The following is a 15,730-nucleotide window of genomic DNA, read 5'->3' on the forward strand; positions in this document are numbered from 1 at the left end:
CTCTCTCATCGATGTTTCTAACTCTCTATCTCTCTCCCTTCCTCTCTGTACAAAATCAATAAAATATAAAATAAATAAATAAATAAATAAATAAATAAATAAATTTTCAGTTACAAACCCATTTAATTGTTTGGTGTTTGCATTGTATAGAAATTAATTGTTCTCAGTATCCCGTCAAAAACTGGATAAAACCCTCTTGGCAGTTTGTGTTGGAATTTAATCCATTTAAAGGTCGATTATTCACTGAATGACTCAAGAAGTCATTCCCATTTGTTCTGTTAGCTGAGTTCTTTGTACGTATAGCACTCTGCTGCCATCTAGTGTCATAAATTTTTCTTTTCGAGGTTTTTTGGGGATTTTGGGGAGGATCAGAGACATTTTAAAAACTTGGATAAAGGAAACTATTTTTTAGAATACGTTGCTGTTTTTAATTATTGGGCATTTTAAATATATATATATATATATATATATATATATATATATATATATAATTTATTTCAAAGAGGACGGGAGAAGGTAGAGAAATATCAGTGATGAGAGAGAATTATTGATCGGCTGCCTCCTGCACACCCCCCACTGGGGATCGAGCCTGCAACCTGGGCATGGTCCTTGAATGGAATCGAACACGGGACACTTCAGTCCCCAAGCTGAACTGAGCCAAACTGAGTGCACTGAGCCAAACTGGCTTGGGCAGTGTTGGGAATTTTTAATAGCAAACCAAAGCAGTAATCCTACTACTCACTAAACATCGTTAAAACATAAATAAAACAAACTAGATATCAAAAAACAGTTTTGCTTTGGATAGAATGGGTCAGTTTTTAGTACTTACATAATAGGAACATTTTAATTATATAATTAAAGGTTTTATTCTGATTTTTATTTTAAATGGGGAGCTCTTAAGGGTCCTTCTAGACCAGGGGTCCTCAAACTTTTTAAAGTGGGGGCCAGATCACGGTCCCTCAGAGAGCTGGAGGGCCGGACTATATGAACTACTAATTCCTACTCTAACACCTCGGCTGCGCTCACTGCCCAAAAAACCTGGCGGGCCGGATCAGACTCCTCTGCGGGCCGCAGTTTGAAGACCCCTGTTCTAGACCCTAGATCTACCCCTGGGTCCTGTCAGTCATCACAAATCTCACCCACAGAGACGGCTCAGGCTCCTGTAATCGCTGGTGTAAGCTCCTCGCCCCGGGCAGAGACCGTGAGGGAGGCGCTCGGCTTTTGCCCGCTAGAAGCACTGGGAGTGCTGGCATTAGAAGCAGAAGTCCTGTTGGTTCTATTTGTCTTTAGTGAAATCTGGGGCGTGGCATCGGCTGTGGAGAAGGTGTTTAAGAACAGTGAGTGGCACTATATTTCACTGCGCCCACTCTGCCCTTCCTCTGCCTTCGTGGCCAGAGTCTCTCGCGAAGTGGTCCTGGTTTGCCGGTAACTTCTGTTTGTTTTGAGAATTAGCCAAACACAGCGTGTAATGCTACTTGGTTTGGGTAATTTTCACCGCAGATGGCACTTCTGGAAAGGGGTTAGACAAATGAGTTTAAGCTGCCATTTCATTGGTAATATAAATAAATTAAGTGCTTGTTTTCATACTTAGTTTCCATGTGGTCTACCTTATAAAAATCCCATAGCCTGTAGGCCTGGACTTTTTCGCTGGAATTTTTCTGGGTTAATTTATTGTCATCCAAATCTGCCTTTATTCCCACCATTCCATGCTGAGGAGAGCTTAGCAAAATTAAATAAAGCTTTAATTTGGAATTAAATCTCATCAATAAATATTTAATTGTATGGTAAAGAGAACGCAGAATACTTATTTCCTCCTAAGTGAATTCCCGAAAGCACGCAGCCGGGCACTAAAATGAGTTAGTCATGAAATGAAGCCGGGAGTGACATGGGAGCCAGCGGTCCCCGGGAGCTCCGAGTTCACCTGTATGTGTAGTGTGTGCCGCGTGTGAGTTTGTCATCTTCCTGCCCGTGCTGCTGTCCTTCACATAGGCTGCTCAGCTTCCTGACGGTCTCCCTCACAGCGGTCTTCGTACAACACGGGGCCTTGGGGAAGCTGGCAGACACCTGAGGCAGTGGGTCCCAGTACTGCACATACTGCCCTGCCGCCTTGTTCATGGGTGCCCGGGCAGGAGCCTTCATGATGGGGTGCTGTCTGACCCTGTGCCTCCAAGCCTCCCCACAGGCAGTGCTAGGGGCACTGCCTCTTACTCTCTCCTCATCTGTTCCCTGGCAGTTTCTGTAAGTCGTGCACCCTGCACAGTTCCCTCTCTCACTGTCCTGTCTCCGGGGTTTCTAGAACAAAGGTAAGCTGGCCTTTAATTGGAATGACCTAAAGGTGACGGGTGTTTTCTATTCCTTTGAAATACTTAGTTGAAGTATTGATATTTTGTAATTTGAAACTGGTTCAGTCTGTGATGCTTTATTAAGCTAACTCTAAGTAATTTCTAATAAATAACTTTTGTAACTAATGTTCATTAAGCACATGTTTAGCTGCCTGTTTGCTGTCTGCTTGTGAAAGCGAACTGCATGGTCTTTGCAGGGCGACCTGAAGGCGTACCTGCGCAGCGAGCAGGAGCACGTTCGGGGCGACGCGCAGACCGTGCTGCTGCAGCGGATGGCGTGCGAGATCGCCGCGGGGCTGGCGGCCATGCACAAGCTGCACCTCCTGCACAGGTGGGTCCGACGGGGGCGGCGTGCAGGTGGTCCCGGGGCCTGTGAGAAGCTCCACAGGACAGGCCGCGGAGTCCACTCTGGCTTAAATCGTACAAGCTGTCCCTTGCTTCCCAGAGTTCGAATAGGTTGGGCTTCGTTTAGATCAGTACCAGAGGACACAATGTCGTCATGAGCCTACGCTCTAGAGGTTTCCCCAAATGTCACAGACGGCACGGAGTTATCCATTCTCTGCAGGGGGAGAAACATTCCGCATCTGCCCCGGCGTCTCCGTGCCCTTGTCCTGTCACCTTAGGTCTGGTTCCGCCTGCTCGGCTCACGGTGTGTCCCACGTCACCTCCCTGGGGGAGGCTGGGGGGCCCACGGGGCTCCCATCCTCCTTTCCCGTCGCGTCTGAGCACTGCTTTCTGGCCAGGCTCCGAGAGGCCTGCGTGGGTGTGGGAGCCAGGGGCTGTGTGAGCAGCCAGTGGTGGGTAAAACCTTTCTGTCAAAACTTCCCGGTTCTACTCCCACCACTGCAGCTCCGGGAACACACTTTGTTCAGTCATTGACCTAAATTTGTCATTAAAACAACCAAGGGTTTGCGTCCCACCTGATCGGGTGGTTCTGTGAACCCAGAGGGAGAGTTCTGCTCATGCTCTAGCCTTCGAGCTCTGATTTACGTTTAAAATTATTTCTTGGGTCTCCTGGGGAACCAGGCAGTGTCTCTAGTTGAATTTAATTAAAACATTTAACTCTTAATAATCCAAAGACCTAAAAAAGGACGCCTGTGTATTGATGTGAAGGATTGTCTGTGAAACATTATGTTTTTTAAAAGGCAGGTTGGCTCGGCTGGTGTGGCTTAGTGGTTGAGTGTCAACCCAGGAACCAAGAGGTCACAGGTTCGATTCCCTGTCAGGACACATGCCTGGGTTTTGGGCTCAATCCCCAGGAGGGGGCATGCAGGAGGCGGCCATTCGATGATGTTCTTGTCTCTCGTTGATGTTTCTATCTCTCCCTCTCCCTTCTTCTCTCTAAAAAACATTTTTTTTCAAAAGGAAGGTTAGACTGGGATATATTTATAGAATGACAATTTTTTAAAGATTGTATTGATTTGAGAGGGAAGGAGGAAGGGAGAGGGAGATAGAGAAACATGGATCAGCTGCCCCCTGCACGCCCTCTACTGGGGATCATGCCCACACCCTGGCATGTGCCCTGAATGAGAATCAAACCGGCTGGGGTGGTAGAGCATTTTTAAAGGTGGAATTCAGAATATTTACTGGCTGACTCAGGGCCAGGTTTTCTGTACTGGCTGAGAATAGAATAGTCTGCATGTCCAGCTGGGAGCTGTGGGCTGTAGTGGGAAGCACCCAGTGAACGTTCCTCTGGCCGTCCTTTAAGGAGAGAGCCAGGCCTGGCGTCCGCAGTGTGCGTGTTGCAGTCGAGCACAGGACATTCGTGACTTTCAGGAGCTTTCGGTCATTTTGCTACCAGGAATTCAGATTACTCAGGAAAGCACGGAGTAAGTGGGGTGTGGTTGGTTCTGGAAAACGGCTGCAGGGGCACTGAGCTGCTCATGAGAGCCGCCCTTTGCAGGTGGGTAACTCCAGAGCCGGTGGGAGTTGAGGACCAGTAGGGTGGGGACTCCTTACTGGGAGCTCCCGGTGCTGTGTCTGTCAGCCCCCCCTCTCGGGCGGGGAGGCGTGTGCAGTCACTGACAGCCGAGGCGACACAGGCGCTGCCAAGGGGAGCAAGCCAGAGCCTCGAAGGAGCCTTTCGGAGCTGGCTGGCTGGCAGCCTCCCCACGGGACCTGTTCTTCAGCTCGGAGGAAGAATGCCCGGCTGTGTTCGTGCTTCCTGCCAGAGCGGCATTGACGTCAGGAGTCCACGCTGCTGTAGAGAAGCTGCACCTTGGGTTTCTCTCACCTTGGGCTCTGGCCTTCAGAGTGTTTACTTTTTACCAGTTTCTGAACCAGATTATCTCATTGTCACCGGGAGTCTGCTAGCACTTCCCAGTTCCTGTGTGTGTGGTTTTAGCCTTAGGATGACCAGCCCAGCAGGTCAGCCTGTTGTTTGGGAGGGCGCTGAGGCTCTGATGTGTGAGCGACTTGCCCAGAGTTCCCAGTTCCCAGCGTGGAGCGGAGACTAGTGCCCAGGTCTGGCAGCGGGCACTGGGTGTTGGGAGCGGAGGGAGAGAGCAGTTTAGCAGAAATTCCCCGTCAGATCACTGTCTTCTCCCCCCTGAGCCCTGGCTCTGTTCGCGGCGGCGTCCCTCTCCCCCTGAGACTGCCAGTGAACTGGATTAGAGGTTGCAGTGCCATTTACAGTGTGCACATGCCTTTTGCACATCATGTCCCCTCTTTCAGCTGACCTTCACACTGGAAATCTGAAGGCCTGCAGTGACCACGCGTAAGGAGAGGAGGGAGGAAGTGGGCAGTCCAGGAATGAGTGGCTGGAATGGCCTGAGCAGAAAGTGTCCGGAGCTCCGAAGGGGTGCAGGCCCAGGCTGAGAGGGCACACACGCCCCTGTCTGGCGCCCAGCTTTTACCTCTGGTCTCGGAGGGCGGCATGGGAGGCTGAGAAGGTCTGTTTATGGAAACCCGGAGACGCTCACCGGAGGTCTCAGCAGCAGGACTCTGTTGGCAGACCTGCGCACTGTCAGTGGCAGCTGCCAGCGCAGTGGGCGGAGCTGCCCGTAAAGCTCTCCTGTTCCTGCCCTCACACGGCAGACTCCTGCCCCTCCGTCCCTTCCCCTCTGTCCAAAACGGGGGCCGATTCTGTTCTCAGATCGGACGTTTCTCTTGTTTGTAGCAATGGAGTTGGGGGTGGTGGCGGGGGGCCCAGGTTTTCCCCAGACACATCCATCCACATGTCTGAAGGCTTCTGGATGGAATGCCGAAAATCATTTACCGTGTGTGAACAGAGCGTGTGTAGAGAGGAATTTCGTGTAACTTAGTTATTTGGGAGATGAGTTGGAAATTAGATCATCACATGTTTACTAAGAACCAGCCATCCGCACGGTGCAGTGCTCTGGCTGTTAGTGCAGTGCCGTGGGAGTGACTGACGCTGAGAGGTGAGAGGCGCTGTCCTGTCAGCTCTGGGCCCCAGCAAAGGCTCTCACTCCTCTGTGCTCCGGTTTGCCGTCTGTCAGTGGGGAAAACACAGTGTCCACCTCAGAGGCTTGATGTGAAGATCAAATGAGCTAACGGCACCCGTAACGTGCTTAGAGAACCGAGTGGTGTGAAGTAAGTGCTTTGTAAACATTAGCCATTAGCATGAATTGCATCTGTTATAAAGCAAGTTGCCATTGAATTATAGCAGTGTTAGTTATTGCTGTTGTCATTCTCATTATTATATTTCAGATGTGAGCTTTGGAAATTAAAACCTTTGAAAGTAAGAATTTAAGAGTTAGTTTATGTGTTTGGTCTTCTATCATATAAAGACAAACATTTAAAGTTTTGGGCTGTAGATTTTCAGTTTTTGATAACTTTTATTCATGGTTTAAAACTATAAATTCATTTTTAATTTAGTGGCTTTTTTTTTTTTTATGTGTATGCCAGTTGATGATTTTTAAAAAAATTCCAAGGACTAAAGCCAAAATAAAATAAATTTAAGCCCTGGCCAGCTTGGCTAGGTGGATAGAGCGTCGGCCTGCAGACTGAGGGGTCTCAGGTTTGATTCCAGCCAAGGGCACATGCCTGTATTGTGACCTGATCCCCAGTGGGAGGTATGCAGGAGGCATCTGTTGATGATTCTCTCTCATCATTGATGTTTCTCTCTCTCTCTCCCTCTCCCTTTCTCTCTGAAATCAATAAGGAAATATACTTTTTAAAAGAAATTTAATCTGTTGTCTATATAGGAAGTTCCTTTAAGAAAAGAATTTTTTTTTTAAATTATGTGCTTTTGAAAATCACTTTGTTCTTAAGTAAATGATATAAATTGTTTTAAGTAACTCTTGCAAATGTACTCTTTAGCTCCCTGGTGGAGAGGAGGAGTTTGGAGGAGATGAGAGTAATTTGAAAAGGGCCTCCTTGTAATGCCTGCATATCATTGGAAAGGAGGTTAAAACGAACAGTTTTAACATGTAAGCGGGGGCGGGGAGGCTTGAAGCTATAACTTTATTAATCTTTACTGGCCTATTACTCAAGTAATAAAGTTATTGTAAAAAATATTCAGACGGTTTAGACAGTAGTATTTTAGAGTTCTTTCTTGACCACTCCTTGACTAGGAAAGGACCCACACACCTGGTGTTAATGCAGCACAAGGTACCGCTGTGCTCAGTATTTGACCTTAGCCATCACAGCTAGTTGCAAAAATATCTGATCATCTCCACTATTTAAGTCACTAAAATAAGATATGTAATCCATTTTCTATAAAAAAAATTTTTAAATATAAATTATTAAGTAGGGAGCTCAAAATACCGCTCTGATTCCCATAGAAAGCCTTTTTCCATAGCCATGTCCTGTAATGCTTTCTGGTCACGGCTTTTCCTTGTTCTTGAGTTCACTTTCTCTCTCTGTTTTCAGCGACTTGGCCCTTCGAAATTGTTTTCTCACCTCGGACCTCAATGTGAAAGTGGGAGACTACGGCATAGGATTCAGCAGGTACAAGGTAAGCCAGAGTTCGCAGGGTGTCGCCTTCGTTGTTAATCTGGTTTAATGTTTCATGGTCCCAGGGTAGTGACAGCACAGAATGCCGCTCTTTTTCTGAGAGGGGGTAAGGATCTTGTTCAGGTTGCCCTCTGGAGAGAGGGTGGCTCAGCCATTGAAGTGGGAGTGTTGGCATCTGACGGTGGCTTTTCTAACCCAGTGACTTTGTACCGGAGGTTGGCTCTCAGCGTCCCTGCTGCTTTGTTTAAAAAGCTGTGCCCTGGGTGCAATTGATACAGTTTGCTGCTGTATAATAAATGTTAGTATGCACTTGGGCAATATAGTTACTGCCATGGGTGTAATAAAATACATGTCACATAACTATTTCTCCCTTCTGTGTTCAGTAACATTTTGGATCGAATTCAGTAAGCTTGGGGTTTAGGTTTTGAAGCTGTCATAAATGTATCCCCAAAGAGGGGCAGAAGTGGATGAGGTTTTATCTGTGTGTGTGTGTGTGTGTGTGTGTGTGTGTGTGCGTGCGTGTGCAGCCCAGCTAGAGGGAAGGAGGCGGCTCTGTGTGGGGCAGAGAAGGCAGCTGTCCGCCCTGCGCCGCCGGGAGACCTTGGCCCAGCCACCGGCCTCCCTTTCTAAGCAGCAGCATGTGGATACACCTGTGCTGTGTTATGGGCTTCATGTGGCTCTCGGGACTTTTTAAACAAAAAAATTTTGCAAATATAAGTTGGCCATTTGGTGCTGTGGTAGCTCTAGTGTCTTGAGCACTTGCTGTAAGTAGCGGGCACTCTGAGGTGCTGCCTGCACCATCCATTTAATCCTAACCATGAGGAGAGGGAGGGCGGGCGTCACCCCCTTCACGGGGAAGGGAAGAGGCTGGCACATGTGTTTCCTGCCTGCAGTCACCGAGCTGGTGAAGGGTGAACGTGGACTTGCAGCCCAGCCTGTCCCTCTGAAGCCTGCGCCCTGCTAACTGGCACACTCCCCTGCTCGGGCAGAGCGCCCAGCTCTGGCTCTGGGCATCACAGACACGTGCCTTCCTTTTGTGCTGAGACCAGCTCATGAAGCCCTCACCTGCCTCCGCCCAGAAAGTCTCTCTATGCCCACTTGCTTTTGGGTTAAGTACTGTTTTCTGAGAATGATCTAGAATGAAATTACTGAGCTCATTAAAAGTATGAGAGAATTCAAAATTCTGTGTGCTTTCTAACAAAACAGGAGGATTATATTGAAGCAGATGATAAAAAAGTTTTCCCTCTGCGATGGACTGCTCCAGAGTTAGTAACCAGCTTTCAAGACAGACTGCTAACTGCAGACCAAACCAAGTACAGTAACATTTGGTATGTATTGCTCTACCCTTCTACGAGGCTTTTGTGTAGCACAGTCCTCGCTCTGTCTCCTGGAGCACTTTCTTAAAGGAAGTAACTGAACGAGATGTTACTCCAGAGCGCCTGGTGGTGGGAAAGACAATGTGTGCATTGATACGGCAGCAGTCACACTGCAGTGACATAATTAGCTTTTTGAATACTGCCTCTCTTACCATTCGACAATAATAAGCTCCATAAAAGCGGGATGCGAGTCCATTTTCTGTGCCTACCACAGGGCCTGGCATATAATACAAATGTAATAAATATTTATTGAAGTGAATGAAAACACAGAAAGGCTAAGTACTCTTACTTCTTGAACTGGATCGAGAAATGTGGGTCCTTTTATTTCCTCTGATAGAAATGGTCTCTCAGCTTAGATACTGAACATGCTGATTGTTTTCACTGATTTGTGAAATTAGCATCAGAGAATTTAATTCATGTTATATTGTACTATACAATGTCAGATAATACATTTATTCCATACAGCTTATTCACAGTCATGTAAACCATCATTATCCAAACCTCGCTGGATATCAGAATCAGTTGGGAACTTTTCAGAAAAACCATTTCATAGGCCACACTGGCATCTGCCAGCAAAGATTCGGGGGTGGGGGGTGGGGGTGGGTAGGGTGACGGCACACAGGAGCTCAGGGATCTTAAATGTCAAGGTGTTTCTGAAAGCTGCCCAGATAACACACATGCTCTGGGTACATGTTAGCCATCTTGGGTCTCCAAGTAGGTGCTAATATAGCCTCTGCCTGAGGCCACCCAGCAAGAGCTACGTAGAGATCTGCAAATTCCTCTTCTTTGGGTTTTGGAGGTGCCCAGATGAGGCCAGCTGTGAAGTAATGTAAGCTGCTGTGGGGCCTCGGGCCTTCTTTTGGATGTTCTGGGTCTCTCTGAGCCAGCTGCAGTTTGTTAGGTAATTTTAGATTTCAAAGGACCAGGCCATTCATATGCAGAAGTCTCTGCGCACAGTTTGGCTGGGGTAGGGTCTCAGGGCAGAGCCAACAGTAATGGCTTCCCATCAGCCCTGCCCCTGGGTCTCAGTGTCCCTCAGTAATTGCTGCAAGCACCTCTGAGAGAGGTTCCGCCCGATGCCAGACAGTCCAGTTTCTCCCCGTATGAGTCTGGGTCCCCAGAATCTCACCCAGAACTGGAGTTCAGGACAGTCAGGAGCTTGTGTCTCCCTCCTGATTGAGAAAGCCAGCTGCGTACCCAGGTGCCAGTCCTCTCCACATACGCACACCTCTGTAACTCTGCACTTTACTCCCGTACCTCTTCTGAGTCTCAGTGTGCTTTTCTCTTTCCTTCTAGTTGTAGAATTTCCACTCAGCCAGCCTTCCTGTGGCTCTGGATGATGTCCGTTTGTCTTTTCGTTGTAGTTTTGAAGTGGTTGTGCGAGGCAGCATGTTCAGGTGTTTACCTGTGCCGCCATCTTGGTTTCTCTCTCAAATAATTTCTTGACTTTTGAAGTTGAGAGTCAGATTAGCTCCTCCCTATAGTTGTGCCTGTTGTCTCTGTTTCACATTGTTTTGCATTGGCCAGAACTGCCAGAGTCGTGTCCACCAGTAGCTAAGAGGAGGCCTGCTTGCCCTGGTCCTGGGTTTAATGAGAATGTCTCTTTCAGATCATGTTAGAGAGCTGTCTTTACTACCTTTCTTTAGAGTTCCTAGTGACTGCACAAACAATGTGGATGCTAAAACTTCAACGTCTACAGGGAGAAAGAAATAATCACTTTATTTTTCCCTCAGGTCCCTGGGTGTGACACTTTGGGAACTTTTTGATAATGCTGCTCAGCCGTATTGCAACCTGTCCAACTTAGATGTTCTTAACCGGGTCATTCGAGAGAGAGACACAAAACTCCCCAAGCCCCAGCTGGAGCAGCCTTATTCCGACAGATGGTTGGTGACTTCTGTTTCTGTTTTTATACAATAAATGTTATATTTTTTCATGACTTTTAAAAATAATTGTATATTTTTATAACTTAACATTGTTTTTGAAAAATGTATGGAACAAGCAGGGGTTTTTGTATTATGCGCAATAAAAAATGTGAAGTTAGATTTATTTTAAAAGTCAACAGTCGGAGAGTTTGCTGTTGCAGAATTGTTTTCACCTGACTGGAATCGATTGCAGAATTGTTTTCAAATGAGGCTGGCTATATAAGTGATATCTAATATGTGAGAAAAAAGATAGCATAAAAATGATAATACTGAAATTGGCAGTTGAAACTAATTTGCATAACATAACATAATGTTCACATTTGCAAAACAAACTTATTTCTTACGAGTCTTTGAACCAGTTCTCACTCCATTTCCAATTAGGATCTGTTCACTTCTCTTTAGGCCTCTGTCTAAACCCCCACACTGCCCCGAAGGTTGGTGCCCTGCCTGTAGGCAGTGCTCAGCTGCCCAGGTTGCTAGAGCCAGTGACCCAGAATAACTGGGCACATACGCTGTAAGTTTAATATGTGACGCTGTCTCTGCTCATGGTTACCGTCAGCGGTGTTGAGCCAGCCCTGGAAGTCCAGCTCCTGGTGCTGCCTTCTTGGGCTTCTTCTCTCTTTTCCCTCCACTTTCAGCTCCGTTTATGGTCTAAGGCACATGTGTCAAACACAAGGCCCGCGGGCCAAATCCAGCCCGCCAGGCCTTGCAATGTGGCCCGCACCGCGCTGTCATCACTGCACTCTGCTGTCAGTTTATGACATTGTCAGTTTATGACTGTTCAGTAAACCATTCGGCCCGCGATTTAGGCTGGATTTTAGATTTTGGCCCCTTCTCTGATTGAGTTCGACACCCCTAGTAAGGAAACCACGTGCTGCAGAGTTCGTCAGGGAGTAGTGAGATTAGTTACAGCAGCATTTGTCTGTGTGAGTTTTTGCAAAGTAAAGTGAGTAAATCTACAAACTCAAGGCAAGTGCGTTCTTTCCACTCAGAATACCCATGGCAATTGTTTTTGAGGACAGCATGTTAAAACTATTCTTTCTGAATTCAGTAACAAGTCCTTGGTTAAACACCAGAGGAACAAATGACAAGGCAACAGAATTGCAGTGATCCTGTGGAATGTCCTGAGAACACAGAAATTAGTGGTCAAACGTGTTATTTCTGCATTTCCTCTCACCATGGTCTCACAGGATCTGAACGCCTTCAGGTGGCCAGCAGTGATTCAAGCATAGAGACTTCTGGGGTGTTGATTTGGCTTAGGGGCTCTTGTAAAGTCTTCTTATTCTAGAAACTAGAGGCCTGGTGCACAAAAATTCTTGCACTGGGGTGGGGAGGTCCCTCAGCCTGGCCTGCACCTCTCACAGTCCAGGAGTCCTCAGGGGATGTCCTACTGAAGGCTTAGGCCCCCTCCCCATGGGGAGCTCCTCGTGGGGAGCGGGCCTGAGCCGCAGTCTGGCCTGGCCTCCCTCTGCAGGATCAGCACCGCCCCATCACCCTGCCGCTGCCACCCAGCCTCCCTCTGTGGGAGGCGACCAGGTGGGCTGATCAGGGGATGGTGCTGCTGCACGCCCCCCCCCCCCCCCGCCCCCATCGCTGGTCCTTTCCTCTGCCTGCTGGCACATACCTTGGTGCCACCTGCTCGCCAGCCCTGCCCCCACTGACTGGTTGTTCCGCTCTTCAGTCAATTTGCGTATTATGCTTTTTTTTTGGGGGGGGGGCGGGGGTCAACTCTTTTTTTCATTTTGTATTTTTTAAACTTTATTATTATTGTTTTTTTGTTTAAAGTATTACAAATAGTAGTACATATGTCTCCCCTCCACCCCATTGATCTTCCCCCGGTCTCCCCTATCCTCCCAGCACACGCCCTCACCCCACCTCCACGGTGTCTTGCGTCCATTGGTTATGCTTATATGCATGCATACAAGTCCTTCAGTTGATCTCTTACCTCTCCCCCCGCCCCCAGCCTTCCCGCTGTAATTTGACAGTCTGTTCCATGCTTCTCTGCCTCTGTATCTATCTTTTTGTTCATCAGTTATAATGTTCTTTATCATCCATAAAGGAGTGAGGCCGTTGGTTATCAGTCCGTTAACGCCCTGCGTGTGTCCCTCAGGTATGAAGTTTTGCAGTTCTGTTGGTTGCCACCAGACAAGAGACCGGCCGCCGAGGACGTGCACAGGCTGCTCACCTACCTGCGCATGCAAAGCCAGCGGGACTCGGAGGCGGACTTCGAACAGCAGTGGAACGCGCTCAGACCGAACCCACACGCCAGGGACACGCCCAACAGCGCCGCCTTCCCCATCCTCGACCACTTCTCCCGGGACCGGCTGGGCCGGGAGATGGAGGAGATCCTCACTGTGACGGAAACCAGCCAGGGCCTGAGCTTCGAGTACGTCTGGGAGGCGGCCAGGCAGGACCGCTTCGACGGGCGCAGCCGGGGCCCCCCGGACGAGGCCTTGTCTTACACGAGCATCTTCTTCCCCGTGGAGGTGTTGGAGAGTCCCCTCTCCGACCCCGGGCCCGGGAAGCAAGACAGCAGTGGCCAGGAGGTCCCTGTGCGCGCCCCGGGCGTGGTTCCCGTGTTCGACGCCCACAACCTGTCTGTGGGAAGCGACTACTACATCCAGTTAGAAGAAAAGAGTGGTGGCAACTTGGAGCTCGATTACCCCCCTGCACTGCTCACCACGGAGCTGGAGAACCCCGAGAGGACGCGTGACGAGGCGCCCCAGTTTCTGACGCTCAGGGGCCTGGAGTGTGAGGAGTCCAGTACCGATGAGGACTTCTTCCAGAGCAGCGCGGACCCCACAGCCCCCAGCCCCCCTGAGGACGCGCGTGCCGCCAGGGGCCCCGAGAGCCCTTTTAACAGTATATTTAATGACCTGGACAAGTCGGAGGACCTGCCCAGTCACCAAAAACTATTCGACCTGATGGAACTGAATGGAGTTCAGGCTGACTTTAAGCCGGCCACGCTAAGTTCAAGTGTGGACGAGCCCAAAGACGCAGTGATAACAGGCCGCCTCGAGAAAGAGGAGCCCCACAAGCTTTATGACCTTGCGCGCCAAGCTCATTTTGATCCACTGAATGTGCAAGAATTGTCAGAAAACTTTCTATTTCTTCAAGAGAAAAACTTACTAAGAGACTCATTGTGTAGCAAAGAACATATAAATGACCTTCAAACCGAACTTAGAAACGCTGGCTTCACGGAAACCATGTTAGAAACTCCGCGCAGGAACACTCTAGATGCTGAGTTTACGTTTGCTGAAATCAAACCGGGCTTCTCTTCGCTGCAGGAAAACATCGGCGTGAAGGGTCCGGAGACGCGGGCTGTGCTCCAGGACCTCGCTCTGAGCACCTCCGTGCCGCCTTCCCCGGAAGCGCAGGTACCTCCTACCTCCCTCGGACCGGAAGGAACACCTCCCAGCGCACTGACAGGGACGTTCCCGAAGCAGGAGGAAACCACGCCCAGGCGTTTAGGTGTCGGTGTCCATGACGACTGTCTTGGCCAAGAAGCAGGGGTAGATTCGGTGACTGTCCCGGTTAGCATTCCCTCCACCGATGCTGGCACAGACGGCGCGGGCCCTGGGTCCCTCACGCCGACTCCGCCCAGGGAAGAGGCCTCCGGACGGACCCAGAGTGACCCCGCTCTTGCGGGTGACGTTGTTGCCAGGAAAGGGAGCATAGAGAGCAGCCTTCCGGAACTGAGACAGAACCTGCAAAACGAGCCGCCTTCAGAAGACCCTCCCAGGAACGGGCCGCTGGAGGGCAGCCCGGCAGCCGGGGGCGCTCCGCACCAGCTCAGCTGTAAAGAGGCCGCCAGCGAGGGCGGCCTGGCCCTGTCCTCCGACTCGACCAGCCAGGACAGCCTTCTGGAAGACAGCTTGTCCACACCCATCCCCACCTCAGAGCAGTCGGCGGAGACCCCCGATTCCCTGGACTCCGTGGACGTCCATGAGGCTCTGCTGGGGTCGTTAGGAGCGGGGCAGGAGACACTCCTGCCCCCTGACAAGCCTGGGGACAGCGGGTACGAGACAGAGAACTTGGAGTCGCCCGAATGGACGCTGCACCCTGCTCCCGACGGTGCCTCGGCCTCAGACGCGGCCACAGCAGGCGACGGCGGTCATGGCGAGCTGCCCCCCACCCCTGTCATCGTCATCTCAGATGCCGCCGATGGCCACCAGAGTGCCGACGGGACCGCACACGCCTCTGCCGCTGGCTCTCAGAGCTCCTACCGAGACTCTGCCTACTTCTCAGACAACGACTCCGAGCCTGACAAGAAGTCGGAGGGGGTCCAGGGAACCTCGGTGTCAGCCGTGGCCGTGGTAACGGATCGGCCTCCGCCTGAGCCAGTCTTTCCAGAGCCGAGTCCTGGCACCACGGACAGGGGCCTGGAGACCAAAAGCAGCCCGCCAGGCCAAAGCTGTCCCTCTGCTTTCCAGAACTCCCGCCTCCCGGCATCGGGAGAAACGGCGCAGCCGGCACTGGCGGGCGTTTCCGAGGAGCTGCCTGCGCCCCCGGACGAGGCGGGCAGCCCCTCGAGCGCGTTGAACTCAGAGCTGAGCAGCGGCGATGACTCCGAGGCCCAGGAGGAGCCCCCCTGCACCATCGCCTCCACCGGGACCAACACCAGCGAGCTCCTGGCGTTCGCCAGCGCGCTCCGCCCCGGCAGCCCGGCCGGCCCGGCAGACCAGCCCCTGCCCGGCCACGAGGGCCCCAAGCTGAAGGAGCCGGACGTGGAGGGCAAGTACCTGGGCAAGCTGGGCGCGGCGGGCCTGCTGGACCTCTCCGAGGACGGGGTGGACGCGGACGAGGAGGACGAGAACAGCGACGACTCGGACGAGGACCTGCGGGCCTTCACCCTGCACAGCCTCAGCTCCGAGTCGGAGGACGAGGTGGAGCACCCGGTGCCCGTGGTCCTCAGCAGCGACGACGGGCGGCACCTGCGGAGCCTGCTGAAGGGCCCGCTGCCGGAGGGCCCGCTGCCCGAGGGCGGCCGGAGGGAGAAGAAGGCGGTGACCTTTTTCGACGACGTCACCGTCTATCTGTTTGACCAGGTATCCGTCCTTCCCGCCGGCACACTGGAGGTTCCACAGTGGGGAGGACATTGAGTGTGCTGTTTCCCTCATTTTCATTCCGAGGCTGCGGCTGATTGCCGTTACCGTCCCAAGGGTCTGCAGAA

The 15,730-nt window shown here is 50.8% G+C and overlaps 1 protein-coding gene across 2 annotated transcripts in view; it reads left to right on the top strand.

Moving 5' to 3' along the window:
- LMTK2 (lemur tyrosine kinase 2) overlaps window positions 1–15,730 on the top strand; it is a 65,286-nt gene that overhangs the window by 41,355 nt on the left and 8,201 nt on the right. For both annotated transcript variants that reach the window (XM_084886127.1, XM_084886126.1), the window contains exons 7-11: window positions 2,540–2,673; window positions 7,176–7,260; window positions 8,466–8,587; window positions 10,369–10,518; window positions 12,668–15,605. In XM_084886127.1, the coding sequence (XP_084742253.1) occupies window positions 2,540–2,673; window positions 7,176–7,260; window positions 8,466–8,587; window positions 10,369–10,518; window positions 12,668–15,605 (3,429 nt within the window). The remainder of the gene's footprint in view (window positions 1–2,539; window positions 2,674–7,175; window positions 7,261–8,465; window positions 8,588–10,368; window positions 10,519–12,667; window positions 15,606–15,730) is intronic.

Source organism: Pipistrellus hanaki, assembly GCF_964339955.1.
Source record: "Pipistrellus hanaki genome assembly, chromosome: 5".
NCBI classification, from domain to species: domain Eukaryota; kingdom Metazoa; phylum Chordata; class Mammalia; order Chiroptera; family Vespertilionidae; genus Pipistrellus; species Pipistrellus hanaki.